The 19,579-nt window shown below is 47.1% G+C and overlaps 1 protein-coding gene across 1 annotated transcript in view; it reads right to left on the bottom strand.

Annotated features, from left to right (window-relative positions):
* Positions 1 to 4,106: 4,106 nt before the first annotated feature.
* WBP1L (WW domain binding protein 1 like) overlaps positions 4,107 to 19,579 on the bottom strand; it is a 59,310-nt gene continuing 43,837 nt past the window's right edge. Inside the window, 4 exon segments of the mRNA XM_039554085.1 lie at positions 4,107 to 6,299; positions 6,302 to 6,534; positions 7,932 to 8,093; positions 18,762 to 18,864. Of these exon segments, the coding sequence (XP_039410019.1) occupies positions 5,796 to 6,299; positions 6,302 to 6,534; positions 7,932 to 8,093; positions 18,762 to 18,864 (1,002 nt within the window). The 3' untranslated portion in view covers positions 4,107 to 5,795.

Here is a 19,579-nt window from a genome sequence, read left to right on the forward strand (position 1 = left end):
TGAACTTCCTGCTCAGTGTGTTTGAGTTCTTTCAAACCCCCAGAACCTGGCTTTCATGCAGGCCTTTCAACACCAGCATCCGATGCCAAATGGGTCCTGTCAGCCTGTGGGACAAGGATGATGATGAAGGCAATGCGTTTGCAGTCTGGCACAGCACTGGGATCATCCTCCCTTCTCCCAGTCCATTTTCCTGGGGGTTTCAGTGTGGTAGGGAGGAGCTGGAGGTAAAACTGCCATGCACATTCCTGCCCCAAGGGCAAGCCTTTGGCTGATTTGAGCAGCTGACCCACCAGAAGCTGGGCAGAGGGAGCACACAGCAGGAGCTCAGCCCTACTGCTGCTGCATGGAGTCTCTGATGGCTCCTAAGGGCTGAGCCCCACACACCTTCCTGCTTCCCTGCCTGTTTCCATCACACCAGGGGTGCCACTTGGTTTGCAAGCCCTCCACTTCTGCTAGGGCACACTGAAGCTGGATGGGTGAAGGGGGATGGGACTCAGAACGGGCTTTGGGAAAACCTGTCTAAACATGATGCTCTAGGCTTCCCTGAGGATTGGCACCTCTGTGCCAGCCTGGTCCTTCCTCTGCCCCAGATCCTGTCACTGGCAGCACCCACTGGCAGGGAGGCTCCACTACAGTCTCCTGCAGCATCGGGATGCCTCCAGAGCATCAACAGGACCTCCAGCACATTTGTGCCCCTTTGCCAAGGCATTTGATTTTGCTCTTGGTACGGGAAGGGATTTTCTCCTTGCCAGAATCAACACGGGGCCAACGCCTTGCTGTTTGCCGAGGCACTCACACAAGTGCTAAAAGCCAGTGTTCACCTTGGGGCAGAAATGGGGACCTTTGAACCAAGGATGTTTCTAACCTGGAGAATGCCTCCAGCCACAGCTGCTTGCGTTCTATCTTCCCCATTTGCCAGGGCTGGCATGTGCTGTCCTAGGCTGGGAAACCAGCACATGCTGCAAATCCCAGCACCCCAAGCTTGGCCCTGCTGTAGGGTGTCTTGCCCCCCACCCACCCCACCGGGAGAAGATGCAGCTGGGGGAATTCAGTGCGCAGAACCAGCTGCCTGGCACTTTGTGAGCTGGTAAACAGCCCCCGGCACGGCTGCTCCCTGCTCTGGGAGCAGGCAGAGGCACTGCTGAATCATCCAGCTGGTATTTCTATCCTGACAGCTGCTTCGGGGCTGTGCTGCTGTGCCCAAACCCCTGACTCCACCAGAAAGCTTCACCTGGGCCACTGGCTCCAGCTCCCTGAGGCAAAGGGGGTCTGCAAGGCAGGAATTGGTGACAATGCAAAGAACGAAGCTTTTTCATTCATGGCTGTTCCCACACTATTTCTTGGGTACACCATGAAGCAGATGTGCAGCATGCTGAGGGCACGGGGCAGAGCAAGACTGAGCCTTTCCCTCGCACAAACTCATTTTGGGGGGCACAGCCACCCCCACAGCACTTGGCTGACCCAGCTGTGCCACAGGGCTCAGCTCAGAAGCCCTCCAAGTTTGAGAGGCTTCTTTTTGCATCAGGCACCGGCGGACCCTGGACTGTGCCGGAGAGTGAGGGCCAGCCCAGGAGGAACAGGAGACGCTTGGAATACCTGCGAGCTCTGCAGCGGGCATGGTGCCAGGAGAGCTGAGTAAGCACAGACCTCAGGACACAGCTGTTTGCCGGCTGAAAACAAGTCGAGAAAGAAGCCGGCAGCCTGTGACCCCCCGGCACAGACTGCAGTGCTTGCACCACCGTCGCGACGGCCCCGCTGCGGGCACCCGTCCCATCTGATAAAAACAGATCTGTGCTGCAAGGATAGGGGGAACCAGCTCTGACGAAGAGGCAGCTCATCCTGGCCTTCCCAGGCTGCCCACTGTGGGATTGCTGTGGGGCTTCCCTGAGCCAGGGGCTGTCTGTCTGCCCCCCACTCCCGGCCTGGTCCAGGCTTTTCTTATATAAACCAAAGAAGAAAAAAGAAATCAGGGACAAAACCTCCCTGGGATGTGGTTTAGGTGGTGGGGGGGTAGGGTGGGGAGGGGGAGCAGCAGTCTTGGAGAACCACTCATTCAGGACAGCAAAGGAGTTTATTCACCGGAGCTGGACTGTGCTCCAGCTACCTGCCAAGCTGCCGGGAGCAGATCAGGCTGGGATGAGCCCAGCCAGGGAATGCAGAGAACCAGAGGAGATACGGCTGTGGGAGCCCGGGCTGTGCAGAGCAGGAAGCGAACGCAGCCCCGGCTCTCACCACTGACTCACGTCCCCGAGTGGCGAGGGGGGCGCAGGGAGCCCAAAGCTCCCATCGCTCGGCGGAACAGCCTCATGCCGGCAGTGGAGCCTGCTCATTTTGCTTCTCTCCAGGCTTCCTGCCCCAGGAAGCTTTTGATGACTGTGTAACAAAGAGGCTTAACTGCACCTCGACTTTCCTTAGCCTCCAGTTAGGCAGGCAAAGCTCTGAGAGCAGGCTACCAGCAAGCATCAGGACACAATTCCCTCCTTCTCCATCTTCAGCCAACACCCATCCACATGCAATGTTTATGTAAGGTTGTATAAACATGCAGTGATATGCGGCAGGAAGATCACACCAGTGCTCCCACACGACGGAGAGCTGAAAAGTCCCTTGGGAACACCAAGGAGATGCTGCAGTATCCACAGATCCCAGGAGCCCCCGTTGTGCCCGGGGACACTTGCTGAGCCACCACACTGTGCCCTTCACCTGTCCCCAGGCAACACAACCCCAGCCCACCAGGAGACCTGCGGGGTCCTTGCCCCGGAGCCAGCTTCGGTGGCCAAAAACATTCCCTGTAAGTAGCTCCGCACTGCCACGGATTCCAACAAAAACAGACTGCAAGGAGTACTGGCAGCCACACCTAGAGCACATTGTAAAGCAGAACACCGAGCAGTAGGTTGACACTAATTTGCTGTCAAACCTGCTGCATTATTGCAACTCAGTTTTGAAACGATGACTCCCAAAAAACACCCCTTATAGCTGGGAATGGGTGGGTTTTGGTGCTCCAGTGTTGGAGATGCACATCTGCCCATGTCCTCACACCTCCAGCATTTTACAGTGTGCATTCTCTGGGCCATGCTGGCTTCCTACACAGGGATACATGTGAGGATCGAGCACCCTTCTAAAGCTCCAAAGCTGGAGCTTTGGGAGTCCTCTGCCTGCCTGAAGAGGCAGCAGCTGGGTATGTTCCAAGGAGCTCACCTGCCCCATGTCCTGCCCTGCACCACTCCTTCTCCCCATACCAGCTGCCCCTTGGCTGCAGGTCTAAAATCCTAAAGAACTGAAAGCCATTAACAGTGCTGCTCCTCAGGCACTTGTGAGCTGAACAGACATGGTTGGTGCCCCATTTATTTCTTTATGGTCTCTAAATGCCCAAAAAACCTCCAGGAGTCATAAAAGAGGCACACAGCTGCTTCTTCCTGACTTTTTAAAATTAGAAACATCAGCTTGGCTTACGGGTACTTACCTCCATATCCAGAGGATTCCCCTGCCCTTAGTGGGATGGCTGGAAAGCAAATATGGAGATTTCTGTCTTACGCCAACAGAAATGTTGGCAAAGGTCGCCCACTGGCACAGGGCCATCCCCAGGATTTACAGCAGTAAACCCCATTCTTTACAGACTGATGTGCTTTTTTAGCTTCCTCTGTGGTGCGAGGAACAAAACCAGGTGCCAGTATGTACAGAATTCCTGGGGGTGGCTCTGGGGATCTTTAATTCTCTTCTCAGAAGACACATGTGGTCAGTGTACACAGCTAGAAGTGACCGGTCCCCAGGTAGCCAGGCTCTGGGGCATGCACAGCCTCTCTGTTACCCCTCACCCAGGTATCCAGGCTCCAGACATCCAGGAATGAGGTCTCTTGAATCCAAATCAAAGTCTTTCATTGTTAAGAGCACCCTAAGACACAAACTGAAGAGCTGTCTTTATCAGCTGTTCTGAGGGAAGAGAAAGGCTGTGATGGGCAAAGGAGTGAGATTCTTCCAAACCCTGCAAGGTCAAAGTGCTCCCCTCAAACGTGCAGGTAAAACGCTGGCATAAGCACCACTTCCCTTGCTCTGCAGCCAGCACAGTGCCAGCACACCTCCAGGGAGAACAACAAAACAAACCCACAAACTGAAGACAAATCTTGTTCTTAGCTCACAGAATGATACAAATACACATGGACAAGTTATCAGAAAAGGCATTATATTTTGGTTTCCACCTTATTTAAAACTGATTTTGGTTTTCAATTAATCAGATCTCAGTATGTCCGAGTTCAGGTTTCAATGTTTTTTTCCCCATAACAGTAATGATCTGGATGACCATAATTATAAAAGGGACGGGGAGAAATCCCGAGAACAAGTTACACAGTCTGAACTGTGCTCTCTTCCACACGAGCACTCTAGGGAATGTTAGTTTCAGCTCTTCCTTTTTTTTTTCTTTTTTCTTTTTTTCTTCCTTCAGGTTGTTACTAACAAAAATCTCTACTGTTTATTAAAGCAAAGCTACAGTAAATTTTCTTGCAGTCTTACAGCAGGTTTTCGTATTACCAGTAGAACTCGCATGCATGGATTGCAGTCACACACACACGCTCACAGACATTATACAGTAGCCAGTTGCCACCATAAAAAAAAAAAAAAAAGAAAAGAAAGAGAAAGAAAACAGACATTCATTTCTTTAAGTGGTCATTATTAGAATCGCACCAAACTTTTGGATTAAAAAAAAATACTGCACAGGTCTTCCACATCTACATGGTAAATCATCCCTTTCGCAATGGACGGAGCTCTCGTCACCATTTGTTCAACATGCATCGCTGAAGCTTGAAGGCACACTGGCCAAGGAGAGCCCTGTTCTTTTGTCATCTGAACTCCAGTGTGCTGCTATCGGGGTGCAAAAAAGGACAAAAATAAAGCCAAGCCCTTTTGCAGCACACCGGGAAAAGGTCATTCGGAGACCACAGTACTTGGAAGGCAGCCCAGCTGCCTGGATTCTACTGCTAACTGTGCTCTTGGAGGCATTGAAGGAACACACTTGTCTTTAAAAATGACACATAAAGGCAAATTTCTGCAAACCCCCTCTTTTCAAACTGCCTAAGGTAGACTAAAACTCCTTCTAGAAGAAACTGGTCCTTCAGTCACCAGCTTCAAGTGGGACATTTCCTACCTGCTGTCTTAAACACTGAAGCACCAGAGATTATAGGGCTGATGTGTCTGGGCATCTATCAGCTTCGGGAAAACTTAACATCAGGAAAGAAAAAAAAAAAACCAAAAAAAAAACAAAACAAAACAACAAACAAAAAAACCAAATGAAAAAAGATGGAAAGAAATCCCCAATGCCTCAAGAGCACTATATCAAACCAGAACTCTTGGGCTACTGACTGCCGGCACTGTCAGAAGCTGCTCGCTTCTGGGAAGACACCTGGAGGTTGAAGCCTTATGGTGATCTGGTATCCTCCCAGGGTGAGATTTGCTGAGTTTTACTGATTGCAAGATAAAGCAGTGTTTCAGAAAACTAAAACCAACAAACTCATAATAACCATCACCAAAATCACCATTAGAAAAATTCCGTTTTTTAGAAGGTCTCATTGAGAAACATCAGTCCCTGCTCCATGGAGCAGGGCAGATACGATTAACAAAACCCAGAGTGACCCATCTCCCACAAGCCGGGCCTTCGAGGACTAGTCCCCATATTATATTGGAGGGGAGAAAGAAAAATAAAGAAAAAAACCCCCATTGTATCACCTTTTTCTCCTGTTAAAGTTTTAATCCTCTTATTCCATTTTTATTTGTTTTTTTCCCCCGATTCTCCCTTCCACTCTGCCGCCTTAGCTGGGGGAGTTATTGGTACAAGAGTTTGGAGAGTCCTGCTCATTTATTGTGTTCAAGAGTACACACACCGGCTGCCGGGGCAGGTGGTGGTGGCCGTGTTCGCGGTGCTGCTCCTCTGTGGCACTGAAAAGCCCTTCCTCCTCATCCCCGTGGGGACGGCCGCTGCAGCTGTCACAGAAGTCCAGGGGCCCATCCAGAGCATCATCAATGAGCCCGTCAAACTCCTTGAGGTCGTCCTCATGATGACCCCGGTTGCATACGCAGACTTCTATGCCCGAGTCACCCGTGAAACGGCGCTGCCTGCCCGGCATCTTGTCCTTGGCATCGGGAATGGCGCTGCTCTGCTCTAAGCTCTCAGAGCTGTAACCTTTCAGCAGTTCCTCCTTGCACTCCGTATCCTTATCGGGACCGGCCCTCCCCACTAGCTCGGCTCCCGTGCTGGTACTGCCGGGCTCGATGCTTTGCATTTTGGCGAGGGCTCTCTCGCCCAGCACGGTGGTGGAGGGCTCGGGTCCCCGCGGCCGGGCGCCCCGGTGCTGTCAGTACTGCTGTTATTGCTGCTGGGTGCTGCAGAGCTGCTCTGTGCTGGCTGCAGGGTCCTGGGCGTGTCCAGGATTGTGCTACTGCTGCCTGCTGGGACGCACTGCTGATGTAAGGCACTGTACGGGGGCGGGGGGGTCGGCGGTCGGTTCACCACTTCCTCATAGGGAGGTAGCAAATAGTTTGGCAAAAACCCTAGAAGTGGGAGGCAAGGAGGAGAAGTTATTCCAGGAGCAGCTTATCTCAGGAAACGAGTCACTAATACAGGTCGGTACGGCATCTGTCACCTACCAGCACCTTCCCACTGAACAGCACAACGGGCCCTACGAAGGGGTGCCAGAACTTGACCCAAGTGAGGCGTGTCGTGTTTTAGAGAAGCAGCAAACATGGCAGAGAGGGCACAGGAGCAGATGGACAAACTGGGAACAGCAGCCTGATCTCCTGGCTCTCTCTATGCTTACCAGGCAAACCTCCCTGAACCATATACCCCAATACAGCCCCATAAACCACCCCCACACACCGTGGGTGGCCTGTGTTGGCTGGAAGGAACAACTCCCCAGCACCCTCCAACACTGCCTTCTCAGCCTAATTTCTACCTTCAAGAGCAAAGATTTCATCTCACAAAGCATTGTACAAATATGAAGAGACATGAGCAGTTACAAGGAACTTGGAGATCCTAGCTTTTGGTTTCTGTTTTAATGCTGGATTCAATTCTTCTGGTGCAGTCAGAATAAATTGGCAGTACTGGCAAAAGAGTTTGGCTTATTGTACTTACAGCCTTTCAAATCCATGAAAAATTTTGTTTATTTCTTAAGAGGCAACAAAATAGTCTATACAGACAGAATGTACTTAAACACTGGAAACATTTAAGGATAGCACTACAATTTTCCATGTGCAATTGCATATCCCTGGGGCTGGGGAGGAAAAGGCTGTTGGGGATGATTTCTGAGGTGACTGCCAGAGTTTAACAAGAAAAGCAAGTTCATACATGCAATTCAACAGTCTGTCAGAGGAAATTCAGCTGTGGTACCTCCAGTCAGAAGGAGACTTGCTGTTCTAGCACAGCGTAGCAGAACACAAGGAGAGCACCAAGTGATTGTACTTTCCCTGCGTTGTGGGCAACAGCTCCTTCACGCAGAGTCCTAGGGCTGCTCACCAGCAGTATGGCCTGGGAACCACAGCACAGGGTGGGAGCCAGCAGAGTTTCTGCTGAGACTCCACTTTCTCCCACTCTGTGTGACCGAATTTTATGAAGCCACTTCCCGCATCTCGGTCCCACCAGCAGCAAGTCTGGGCTGGAAAGGAGGAACATCCACAAAGTCTTGAAAGGTATTTCAAGAACCTTTGCAGAAAAACACCCAGGGAATCACCACACTCTCAGGGGTGGGTGCAAAGGTGCTGTAAGTTGGTGTGGTTCAACTCCAGACTCAAGGGGGTTCAAATGCATCCAACACCACCTCATCTCTAAATGCCATGGGGCAGCTTTGCCTCTTGCTGAGTCCAGCTACTGCTCCCTCCTTCCACCCAACACAGGAAACTCGCTGCTGCCATGCTCCCCACAGTCTCCAGGCAAAGCAGAGTGAGGTACATACGGAAATAAAAGGGCAGGGCTGAGTAGTTATGGGCCTCCCGGTAAGCGATCAGGTTGATCTCGTGCTGCCGCTGCTGGGCCTGGAGGCGGTGCTTGGTGCGGCGGTGATGGCAAACACAACAGCAGCTGAGTATGATGATGATGGTCCACACCAGCCAAAACCCTGCAGCGGGGAGAGCAAGTGTTAGCCATTGTATGAGAGCTGCATCCAAACCCAGGAAGCCCCAAGAAGCCAATGGAGATCATCTGAAAGCCTGGACCTGAACCTGCACTGCTCTAAAGGCAGAAATATGTGTTAGGCCAGGAGGCTTCAACATGGACCTTCCTGCCTGTGTGGGACACGGCTACTCCAACAGCCTTGCCAGAATTGGACAACACTGAACACACTCTAGTACAGTGTAGATCATGTTCAATAGGTACAACTCTGGAGAAGAACAAAATATGGAGACAGGGCTCCCCCCCTCCATTGCTCCTACCCTTTGGTTACCATTTCTTCCAGCCAAAAATGAGCAGAGCTGTGAATAGCATTGAACTTGCCTCCCACAGCCACTTTGGTTTGAAAATAACAATCAAGACACAAAAGACACTCTGCAGACTGACCACAGAAGAAGAGAAAAACCCCAAGCACTATGTTTTGCTTTTGTTTGCACTGCTCTTTAATTTCCAGCCCAAATCCTTCATTGTTATGTTTAACAAAAACATACTCTTTTTTCATAAATGTCTCAAAATATTTTTAAAACTTATTTTTGTACTCAATGTCTTAAATTACCCAAAATTAAATTAAACTAGCCTTCCTCTCTGAATCCTCAAGAAACCTAACTTCTGCTCTGTTTGTGGTCATGGCTGGTTTCTGTGCACAGTTGTACCATATGTACACTGCTCCTTAAAAGGAATTTTAGAAGACCACTTCCTGAATTTTACTCACGCCCTCGGACATGTGGAATAACTCTTCCTTTCCATGAATTTCTCACTTACATGCACTACAAAATGTTTCCGAGACACACTTCAAAAAGCTGGAACATTCACTCCAGATTAGGCTTTTGTCTCCTGCAACTGCAGCCCACAGCTTGACCTGCCCCAGTGTCTGTAAGCTCTATCTTTTTTAAGCTCAATTTTTGCATCTGAAGATAGTGGGAGAGCTCTTCCTTTAGAAACACGTAGTCGTGGCAGCCACTCCTCACTAGAGATCACAACACTGTTTTTCTTTCTGTAACACCTCTGCCACTCTTCACTATCCCAAACAGTCAAAACGGAGATTCCTAATGCTACAGCCCATTTTCAGGAAGGCCAGGCTATCCTGTGGTATCAAACTGCTCTTCTCTCCCCACTAAAAACCTCTAGTCACACCTTCACAATACCTTGATGGTTCCAGCACCCCCTGCTGTGTTTGCAAATGTTTTCTCTGCTAAGAGCTAGGTGGGGAAAGGTGAACAGTTTAGGAATTTGAAGAATGAAAGCAGTATTGCTCTGGCTCAGGACAAAGTGCAATGGATCCCTATCACCCATCTCACAGACCTGCACTGGGCTGTTTGTAGGTGAACTGCATCATGCCATATCGTGTCTCTGAGCATTCTGAGTGGGGACTTTCACCTCCCTGTGTTGTAACCTGAATTCCTCATGTATTTTGGCACAACAAACTGAAATTTCTCTCTGTCTTGTGCAATCTATTTCCCTAATCAACTGGAACCTGCCTTACCATCAAACTTATCAAAACCTGCCATCAAATGAAGGTGTTACATATTCCCCCCCCCTCCTTTTTTTTTCTTGGCTGGAAATGAAGGTTCTGGGGTAGTTTCTCTTGCCAGCCCACTCAGCTGTACCAAGACGACCAGAGAGGAGACTGTGATCTTCACTCCAGAGAAGCAAATGACAAAGTATTCAAGATGCTCTTTGCACTTCCCAAACCAAAATGAGAATGTGGCCACTTCGCTCCAAATACCCTGTTTCTAAAAAAAGCTTTTTTATATAAACAAAAAGGATTGGTCCAGTCCACCCTTCGCTCCAAAGCCAAACATTCGCAACCATTTCTGTAGCCTCTACCACTACCAAAATCTTGGTATACAAATACAATACTTTAGCTGTCTCACAGTTTGAAGACTCTCACCAATAAAAACACTGTATTTCTCGCTAAGAGACAGTCCCTTGGCTCTTGCTTGCTGAGGAAGCAAGAATGCACTCATCAAAAGCAGGTCATTGGCACAGCATGCCACCATGCACAGAGGCAGGCCTGCAGTTCATCTTCTAAGTACTCCTTATTTTCGAAGAGCAGTGATCATGAGTTCAATAACAATGGAAAATTACACCCAGCTATCCAGGGATTTTAGCTACAGTTATGAAAACAGATGCTTTTTAACACATTTGATCATGTCCTTTCCCAAGGAGTCCAGATACAATGGTAGCAAGCAGCACTTAGTTAGTTAAGATGTCCTGGAGAACTGCCACTGTTAAGCAATCTCAGCTGTAGCAGCCAAATATTTCTGCAGGGAATAACTGCTCCCACCCAAGCCTGCATCCAGAAGATTAAAAAAGTATTTCTTTAGAAAACTTCTCTACCCGTTCCAAAAAAGAATCCCAAAGTGCTTTGCACACAAACCAATGCACAAGCTCAGAGTAGGGGTCAGAGTAAGCGCAGCCATTCCTGGGAAGAGGTGTGGCAACACTGTTAACAACATGCAGTAACAACATACAACATCTTAGGATAATAAATTAATGTTGGATCCTACTGAAACCACAGGTGGCATTTAAGTAAACACACCATAATTCAGTGGATTGCAATTTGGCCTCGGTGCCAGGAACACCACCTTCATTCTCGTGCAAAGGGTCTGTGCACGCTCACAAACGCGACTGGATGAGGTCTGTTGTTTTTCATGAGAACTTCCAGAAAAAGAACCCGCTAATACCACATTATTGCCTGGCTTCATTAACCACTGACACTTCCTAGAGCTTCTAGGAATTACTCAACCCCTGACTCAGCTTGAGCCTGGAGGACTTGCCTGGATGATCGCAGGAGATGAGCAGTGTGCGCCCACCACGGTCATTTGCTGGCCTGGCTTCTGGCATCCTCTTTAATGGCTGTGTCCCCACCTTGTCACCCAACAGCACATCTGCACCACAGGAAGGCCCCCAGTGCATTGGAAGCAAGGGGATGGGACACCCATGGGAGCTGAGGCACACGAGGGGCTCCCTGGCTGTCACTTGGGCAGAGGTGCCAGTGCTGGGAGAAGGACTGGGCACATCTCTGGTTGCAAGCCCAGCATGGTGCTGGGAGTTCAGGGCCTCCATAAAAGGCTCTACAACACTCCCTTGCCAGGAGTTTGGGCACAGCTGCAGCTTTGGCTGCAGAAAAACTGCAAAAGCCTAGCAAATATATAGTACGGTCATTTATTTGGAATAAAGCTATGCTCCAAGGCCAAGTGCAATTGTAAATATTATGTCTAAAAGTATAGAGTGAACAGTGAAGATGTTCATGGCTGAGCTGTGCATTTGTACACCTGGTGAGGCTTGGCTTCAAACCAGCAGCAGGGAGGTGAGCCAAGCAGACCACTGGCCTGTGCTCGTTTGGCAGGAGGGGAGCTGCAAATCACCCAAAGACAGCACTACACGAGCAGGAAAGGCAGGGGCACAGCAGCAGCACATGCTAACACCTCCTTCAGGGTAAAAACAGGTACCAACTCTGCCTTGTGCTGAAAATGGGTAAAATGTACAGAGGCAACTGATGTTTGGCACAAAAAAGCCTCTAAAAACCAAGTAAAACTGAGCTTCTGGTTGTCTTCCATGTCGTCAAAAGCCTTCACTGTTGCCAAAAGCCTTCCTCATGCTCTTCAAGATGTACCTTCTTCCCAAAGGGATACGAGGTGCTTTTCAGCAGCATTGTGTTGAGCTACTGCTGCAGTCACTGGAAAGGAAAAAAGGTTGGGAGACACATCCTGAGCCAAATTTGCCATTAAATGTCTGATTTGAGGGTATTTTCCACAGCCACCTGGCAGTGACCACTGGGAACAAAAGCTTGGGGCAGCCGAAGGACAACACGACAGATAAAAAACAAACAGTGACTTTGGAAATACAACTTCTGATGGACAGCCTGAGCAGAAGTAAAGTACCTATCTGGAGCAAAACAGGAACCAGGAGACTAGACTTGAAAGCGATTTCAGTCTTGCTCTTGGTTTATGGAAGAGTCAGAAGTTGCAACACTCTCCAGCCCAAAAACGAGTGAGTCCCGAGAAACACTGCTGTATTTTTTGTTAAATTCACTGGTGATGCCTATAGGTGGATAATGATGCAAGCAAAGGTGAAACAGACACAGCCAAGGAGTTGATTATTGCCAAGAGATTTCCCTGCCAGAGCACCAAAACCTTTCATGAAAGTAAAGCAAGCAGCACCAATCTCTTACCCAGCATCTGACAGTCTCAGAGCTGTAAGCCTGACACAAGCACCAAGCTCAGGAAGTCAGAATGGGAGCTGCAGAAACATCTGGGACCAGAATTAGCTCCCATGAAAGCCATCTCTCACAGCCAGAGGTAATACTGAAGAAAGAGAAGGCTGCTACATTAACAGCATTCTTGGGAAAGGGAGCCCCATCACATGGCCATGCACCAGAGATGCTTCCTACCAGCTGTGAAAGAACATGCTTAAAGCTTAAAGAAAACCCTTTCTAGGACACCAACCATAGTTTTGCTCAAACTTCAAAATAAGTAAGAATAAAACAGTTTAAGAATTAAAAAACCAGAGCACTCCTTCCCATGGAAAAGGAGGGAGTGATGTTTGCTTTGATGCTGTACTGTATTTGTTGCCTGGGATGTTGCCATCAACAATGCCGCTGAGGGAAGCTCCTTTTATCCTGTGCAAAATGGAAAATGTTTTCTGGAGCGTTCCAAGCGTACGAACAGAGAAATTTGCCCCCAAGTTCATGGTAAACTTGGGCAAATGCCATGGCTCTGTTGGCAGGAAATCCCCTAAAAGCAAGCCAAAACATACTGCAAAGTGCCTTTGGGTCTGCCTGACAAGCATCTGGGTAATAGCTTTGGCTCCATGAGAGCTGGTTCTGAACAGGAGAAGTGGGACACTTTCACTGACTAAAAAGTGTCCCAAATGATGGCCTCACAGTCAGTCATGGCTGGAAAAAAATTGTCTTTCACAGGGCCAACACTTTAATGAAAAAGGGAAGAGAAATTTACTTGGTACCACAACCTGGATGCCCTTGGGTTTAATCGTGCCCTTTGACAGAGAGGTCACATTGTCTCCTGCCACTGCAGGCATGAGCCTGCATGAGCCAACACTGCTGCTCAAGAATGCCAGGTGAAGGATCCAGGCCATAGGCCCATGAACATTTTAAGAAGGACTAAAAGAAGCCGCTGAATGACGCGATCCTCTCCTGCCTGTCTCAACCATACCTCCCGCTGCTTCCTCCACCTCTTCTTGTGCCAGCACAAAGTTGTGCGCAACTGTGGTTTGAACTGGTTTGAGGGAACCAGAACAGGTTGAAACTCGTTTGGCAAACACAGCAGCAGCAGCAAGAGAAAGACTGTGACCTTCAGTGACAGTTTTATGTTAGTTTAAGTAATTAGAACTGCAGTCCCAGCCTGACCTCACGCAGGAAAAAGTTACTGAATATTTGTAGAGTACAATGGCAAAAGAAAAAAGCTGAAGACATCTCCAACTCCTGCGTGCTTGCTCCCAGACTGGTAACAAAAGAAGATGCAAAAGTTAACTGCGACTGGTTTCTAGTTTTCCAAATAGTGTCCACTATATATGGTACACCCACTGCAATGAGGTAAGATGGAAAAACACAAGTTTCAGAAAAATCCTTTGCCTATCTTGCAGTGAAAGACAACTTGAGGCAGTAAATCTGCAGACACTTTTTATGCCTCTCTCCTAGGGAGGGAGCCTTGCAAGGGCAATTATTCCCATGCTCCAGATGAGACATTTCTAAGTCCAGTTCCTCCCAAGAGATCTGTGTTGGTAAAAATGCATGTTGAACAATAGTCTAACAGAGACCAGAGTGGAACATCCAGCTGAGACCATGTCCTGAACGTCTGTGAACAACAGATCTGGGTAGCTGGTGAGAAGCTGGGTTGGAGGTACGTAGGGCAGGGGGTGAAACAGCATCAGGAAGTTCTCTTGCCTTTCCATGCTGTTTAACACAACTCAGCTGAAAGCAGCCACACAGGTCAAAAGTCAGTATCTGCACAGCCAGGCTATGCCAGACAGCTTGCCTTCTGCTTTGGATCTGGGAATTTTACTGAGCCAGACCAAAACAAACGTAAGGTGATTTGGCTGTCTGGATTAGGCTACAAGAAGTCCAAGGAAATCAGGAAATAACTCCCTCAGTGACCCTATTTATGATGAGTTTCTGTGTGGTTGAGACATCTGTTGTTTGCCCTATACTGTCGGTGAGGCTTTGCCATAGCAGGGTTATCGCTGCAGCACAGCTGAGGAGGAACAGCTGAAGGGAAAGTTTGAGACACCCAGGAAAGAGAAGCAAGTACAACCACACAGAAGGCTGGGTGAAAGGCAAGGAACAGCAAAAATCTGTCTTTGGAAAAGGATGTGGGATAACACAACACGGGGGAAGGATGAAAATGTGGGACTGGTGCATTGTTTGACTGAGTGTTTTGCAGACTGCAGCAAAGTCTTGGACATGAATTCCTAATATAAAGCTGACCTCCTGGAATATGTACGTGGTACAGCAGTTGCTTTAGTTTTAGCAACTAACCGGATCCTTGCCAGAATTTTCTGGCAGCATGCTTTTTGGGAAAAGAGCTGTCTAGTGATTCCAAGGGGAAGCGTGCAGAGATGAGCAGAATGTTCAAAATCAGCAAAAACATTGACTGTGCTGCTTGCAAACAGAACATTTTTTCCTGTACAATCCTTCCACTAGGACCTAAACAGTCAAGATCTTTTTCCTTTTCTTTCTTTCAGAAAGAGGAGCTCAGTACCCCTGCTAAAAAAGACAGTGAAACAAAACAGGCACAAGCAATATATGAACACTTACTCACTGCCAATGCTGGGTTGCTGTGCAGTACCTAAATGACCCAAGACCAGCTAAGCCCTCAAACTTTGAAATCCTACAACGTTTTGCAAGCAGTGAGCAGCTGCCTGTTTCCAAGCTCCATGATTCCTGAGGCACAGTGTACTATTTTTCCAACCACACAATGAAATATACTTTCTACAGCTTTGCTTGCTGTCTTGAGAGCCTCTGGAATCACTTAATGATTCCAAAGGCAAGGAGAGACACAAGGATGGATGTCAGGAGATCTGGATTTAGTTTTCAGTCCACATTATACCCTTAAACCTGGGAAAATCCAGAACCTCTGAGCCTTACTTCTTAACGTGCAAAACACAGGAACATTCCTCGATTACCTTCTCTCCTGTATTTTGAAAAGTGGTATTTTGGAATGTTTAAGCAATAAGACACCTGTCAGGCCTGGGAAAAGGCCAACATTTGAAAACTCCAGCAAATCACAATCACACCACAGAGACTCAAATAAAAACTGCTAGGAAGCAAAATCCAGTGGCTGCTGCGATTCTTCCCCTTGGGGACCATGAATTCTCTGGGGAGCCCAAGTAAATTGTTCAATTAAAATGCTGACCCAGCTCATCCACCATCCAAACATCTTTCCCTGTGTGAGGAAATGCAACAGTAAAGTAAATTTTTCCATTTTATTTTTTATTATTATGTTCCAAGAAAATTAAAAGACTTAATGCAGTTTTCCCCCCACCATGGTACCAGCTACCAAGCTTGAGTTAAGAACTAATTAGACCTTTACATAGTTATTAGACCTTTATCTATAAATCTGTATATAGTTTTATTATTTGGCAACACAGCACTGGGGTTTTTTTTAATAAGAGATGGGTGGGGAATCTGAACTGGGCTGTTATCTAATTTTAAACATGGGCTGTCCACCTGCTTGGCATATCATATTCTCCGTTCCTCTACTCCACCCCTTAACAAAATAATACCTTGATTTTACATCCTATTCCATTGCCCGCAACAACTGGTTTAAAAACACCACAAGCCTAGAATTGCTGAGATCAGCCATTTTCAAAGACAAACTTCCCTCAAATTCCAAAACAGGGAAAAAGGTCCTTTTTACAGGAAAAATTCCAAGTGGCCACAAAACAGGATCACGTTTCAGAAAGCATGTCCAGCAAAGACAGACCAGTTTTCTTTTCCATTTCAAATGCCACCCTCCTCTGCTTCTTCTTCCCACAAAGCTGTGGTGGTAAATAAGTCCAGGATTTAATTCAACAGGACTAGCAAAGAAGGTCTATTTTCAGGCACACAAAAGTACCAGTGGTCTGAGAAGGTTGAGAGAAGCAAAAACTTCTCAAAAGCTACTTCAGTACATGCATACACAAGTTAAAATGAAAACAGAACAACCATGAAGCCATGCTTAAAAGGTGCTGCTATGTTAACTGTTCATTAACCAGAAGTTATTACTAACTTTTAAAAAGCTAATCTATTCTCAAGCATGTAAAGCTGTTGCTCTCCACTGCTCATACTAAGACTATTTACATTTACTATCACCACTTTTCACCTTGAAGGCCTTCAGAGACCCTCACCATATGTACCTATCAAAGATACTCTGCAACTCCTGAGCAGCAGCTAAGCTCACAAGCTCTACAATATGGGCTTACTTTTAAAGGACATGCTCCCTATATGACTCCTTCCCATCCAAAAGAAACTTTTCTCCTACCACACATAATGGCAAAGCAAGCTTTGAAAACATGAACTGATTTTAAATCAATGCTGGATGTTTGCCTGAATTTGCAGAAAGCCTAGAAGACAGGTCTCATGTTTGAATTATTCCCCTCCTCTTGGTGTGGTACACGATGGTCTCCGTGACGCAGAAGGAATGTGAACACACAGAAACCTGTCTCTCCTGAGGAATCATCCAGCAGTGTGTGTGACCAACACGCTTATTCCATGATCTCACTGTGATGTGGGCACCTGCTCTAAAAAGAAGCCTTTAAATTCTGCCTCCTTCTAACAAAATCTGGTTTTATCTTCCAAGAACTTTTATGATGCAACCAGGCACTGCCAAGTATAAAAGTCTGTGCCATATTGAGAGCACAAAGACAGCTAAACCATCCCATTAAAATGGCAGGGGGCTATTGCTTGGACCAGACTGTTCGTATGCAATTCAACTACGCCTCTCCTTCAAGATGTCCATGGGAGAAACATGGTGACCATGCCACCAGCCCCAGTGTGCAGCTGCACTCCACGCTGCTGCTCAATTTAGATCCTGCTTGCCATGGAGCCTGTAAGCCCTTGCACACATGCATCTTCCTCTACATTCCAACCCACACAAACTCAAATCTGGGTTTGACCTTCCCCACTTTCCCCTGTCCATCCATCCCCCTCTAGTCTGAACAAATTCCTGTCATCTGTCCTGCCTGTGCTGCTGACTGCTACAGTATGATCCAGGCAGTCCAATATATTCATGTCTGCTTCTCAGCCTGCTACAGTCCATGGAGCTGCCTCCTGGCCCCCTGTCCTGAATTGTTTCTTGAACTGTTTGGACATTTTGGAAAATAAGTCTGCTGCAAAGGTCTGCACTACATTAAAATCCTGCCATTTTGACACAGCCAGCCACTGGAATCTGAGCACAGTGTGTCTTGAAGATGCTTACTATAGAGTCCTGTTTAGTTTATGACCACATCCTCCATTCACTGGCTAATTTGAGAAGTAAAAGCATGTTTCTAGAGTAAAGGATGAAGTGTAAGCTATTCTTGTCCTTGGATCCAGGTTAAGTGACAGTCTTTGTATGTATAACACATTTCCACACACAAGCTACTTAGGGAAAGTGAAACTGTGGGCACAACAGAGGTATTAAGTAGAAAGCACAGTTGCATAAAAACTAGAAGATACCACTGGGTGTGGTAAGAAAGTATCTCCAGTCTCAAATGTAGGGGTACAATGTTCAGAGTGCCACATTTCCAAATTCCAGGAGCAGAGATGCCCTCCTAGCCTAGGTTCAGGGCAGTACAACAGCACAACATCAGTGTTCAACCTTTTGTGGTCCTCCTTGAGAAAGAAGGCACCATCACACCAAACAAGCTGAAGTTTTCTTTTAAAATTCAGCATTTATTACTTTCTTATGCTTTCAACTTTCCATTCTGCCATATATCTTTATCAGGTTTTGCTGACCACCTGCTTTGACCTGCCTGCTGCCGTCTAAGGGGACTCAGCAGGTACAGTCACTCAACCATTCACTGAAAACTTCGGTATTTTAAAATCCCACATTTTGGCAAAGAGGAGATAAAAGGGGTTGCAATGGGCAATGTGTGTTTCTCACAGCACAGCATTCAGCCACTGCAAACCCACAGGATTTACCCAAGACTCTCTCTAGGCAAGGACTCCAAACACAGTGACTCCTGAAGAGAATAAGCACCCTGGCCCTCCTCTTTGAAAGGACATCTTTTAAAAAATATACCAGATTTGAACTGTTGTGCTTGCCAAGAACTAAACCAACAAGATGAAAGACACTGAATTAATTCCCTGCTTGAGTGTGTCAAGCTCTAGTGTTGTGTGTATGGCATTTCTCCCTCAAGCTGGTTTCCTCACTCCTGTATAATGTTGAGTACCCAAATCAGTGAGAAGAGCAAACAACAGTGGCAAGATGACCCATTACTCCTGAGAAAGCACCCACTGTGACAACCCTATTTCCTTGTGTATCACATCAGCTCCAGATTGTGTTGCAGTGAAATGCAATGGCAACACACAACAAGGGCTGAATACAAAACCCCACGGGACACAAGCCAGACCTGTAGTAAGGTATGAGAGCCATGCAGATTAGGAAGGGAAGCCATACAAAACGGAAGGACTTACACCAGAGTTCATAGTAGTAGTTGCAACACTGGGATTGTCCACAACAGTGGCCCGTTTCACATATGTAACTTTGATTGTTGACACCCATGCAGGTTTCCTTGTCCTAAAATTAAACAGACACACTTTTAAGATGCTTTGTCAGTATCTTTTGGAAATGTTTGACTCAATGATCTGCAAGCATGTGAAAAGTACAGGTTATGGTCTTTGGAAACTCTAAAATACCTAAGGAGGTTAAAAAACATCTAAGGACCACCAAAAACCACAAAGGACCATTCAGAAGAAAATCCCCATATCCATATCTCCAAACCCATGAGTTACACTGCTTTAGCATCTAGTCAGCGCTGTTGTCTCATCATCCCTCTCCTTTTCCATTAAAAGTTACCACATTTTGGAGCCAGGCATTCTCTTAAAAGAAGAGATGACATTTGTTCCACATTGTACACAACATCACTGTATTACTGGGGCTGAATGCCAAGTAGAGGAAAAGCATTCATAAAGGGAACGTTGTAATTTGAGAAAAGACTGCTTGGATTCATTTAGATCTAAATGATAATTACAATATGTTCCTGCAAGATTCCAATCTAAAATGATTCCTTCATATTATTAAAGTAAGATCAGCATTCCTGTAAAACTTCTTCCTGGAACAGCAAAGTAGTCCAGGAGCAGAGCCAAATCAGCTGTAGCATATCACCCAGCAGGTTCTCAAGACACCTAACATGGAAAAGGTCTATGGTGTGAGGCCTCAGCTCCCCACATGGTGCACCACTTCCCAGAAGTCCATGTTTTCCTGCTAGTCTGACAACATGGCTGGGAAAAAG

The sequence above is a fragment of the Corvus cornix genome, chromosome 6 (assembly GCF_000738735.6).
Source record: "Corvus cornix cornix isolate S_Up_H32 chromosome 6, ASM73873v5, whole genome shotgun sequence".
Lineage (NCBI taxonomy): Eukaryota > Metazoa > Chordata > Aves > Passeriformes > Corvidae > Corvus > Corvus cornix.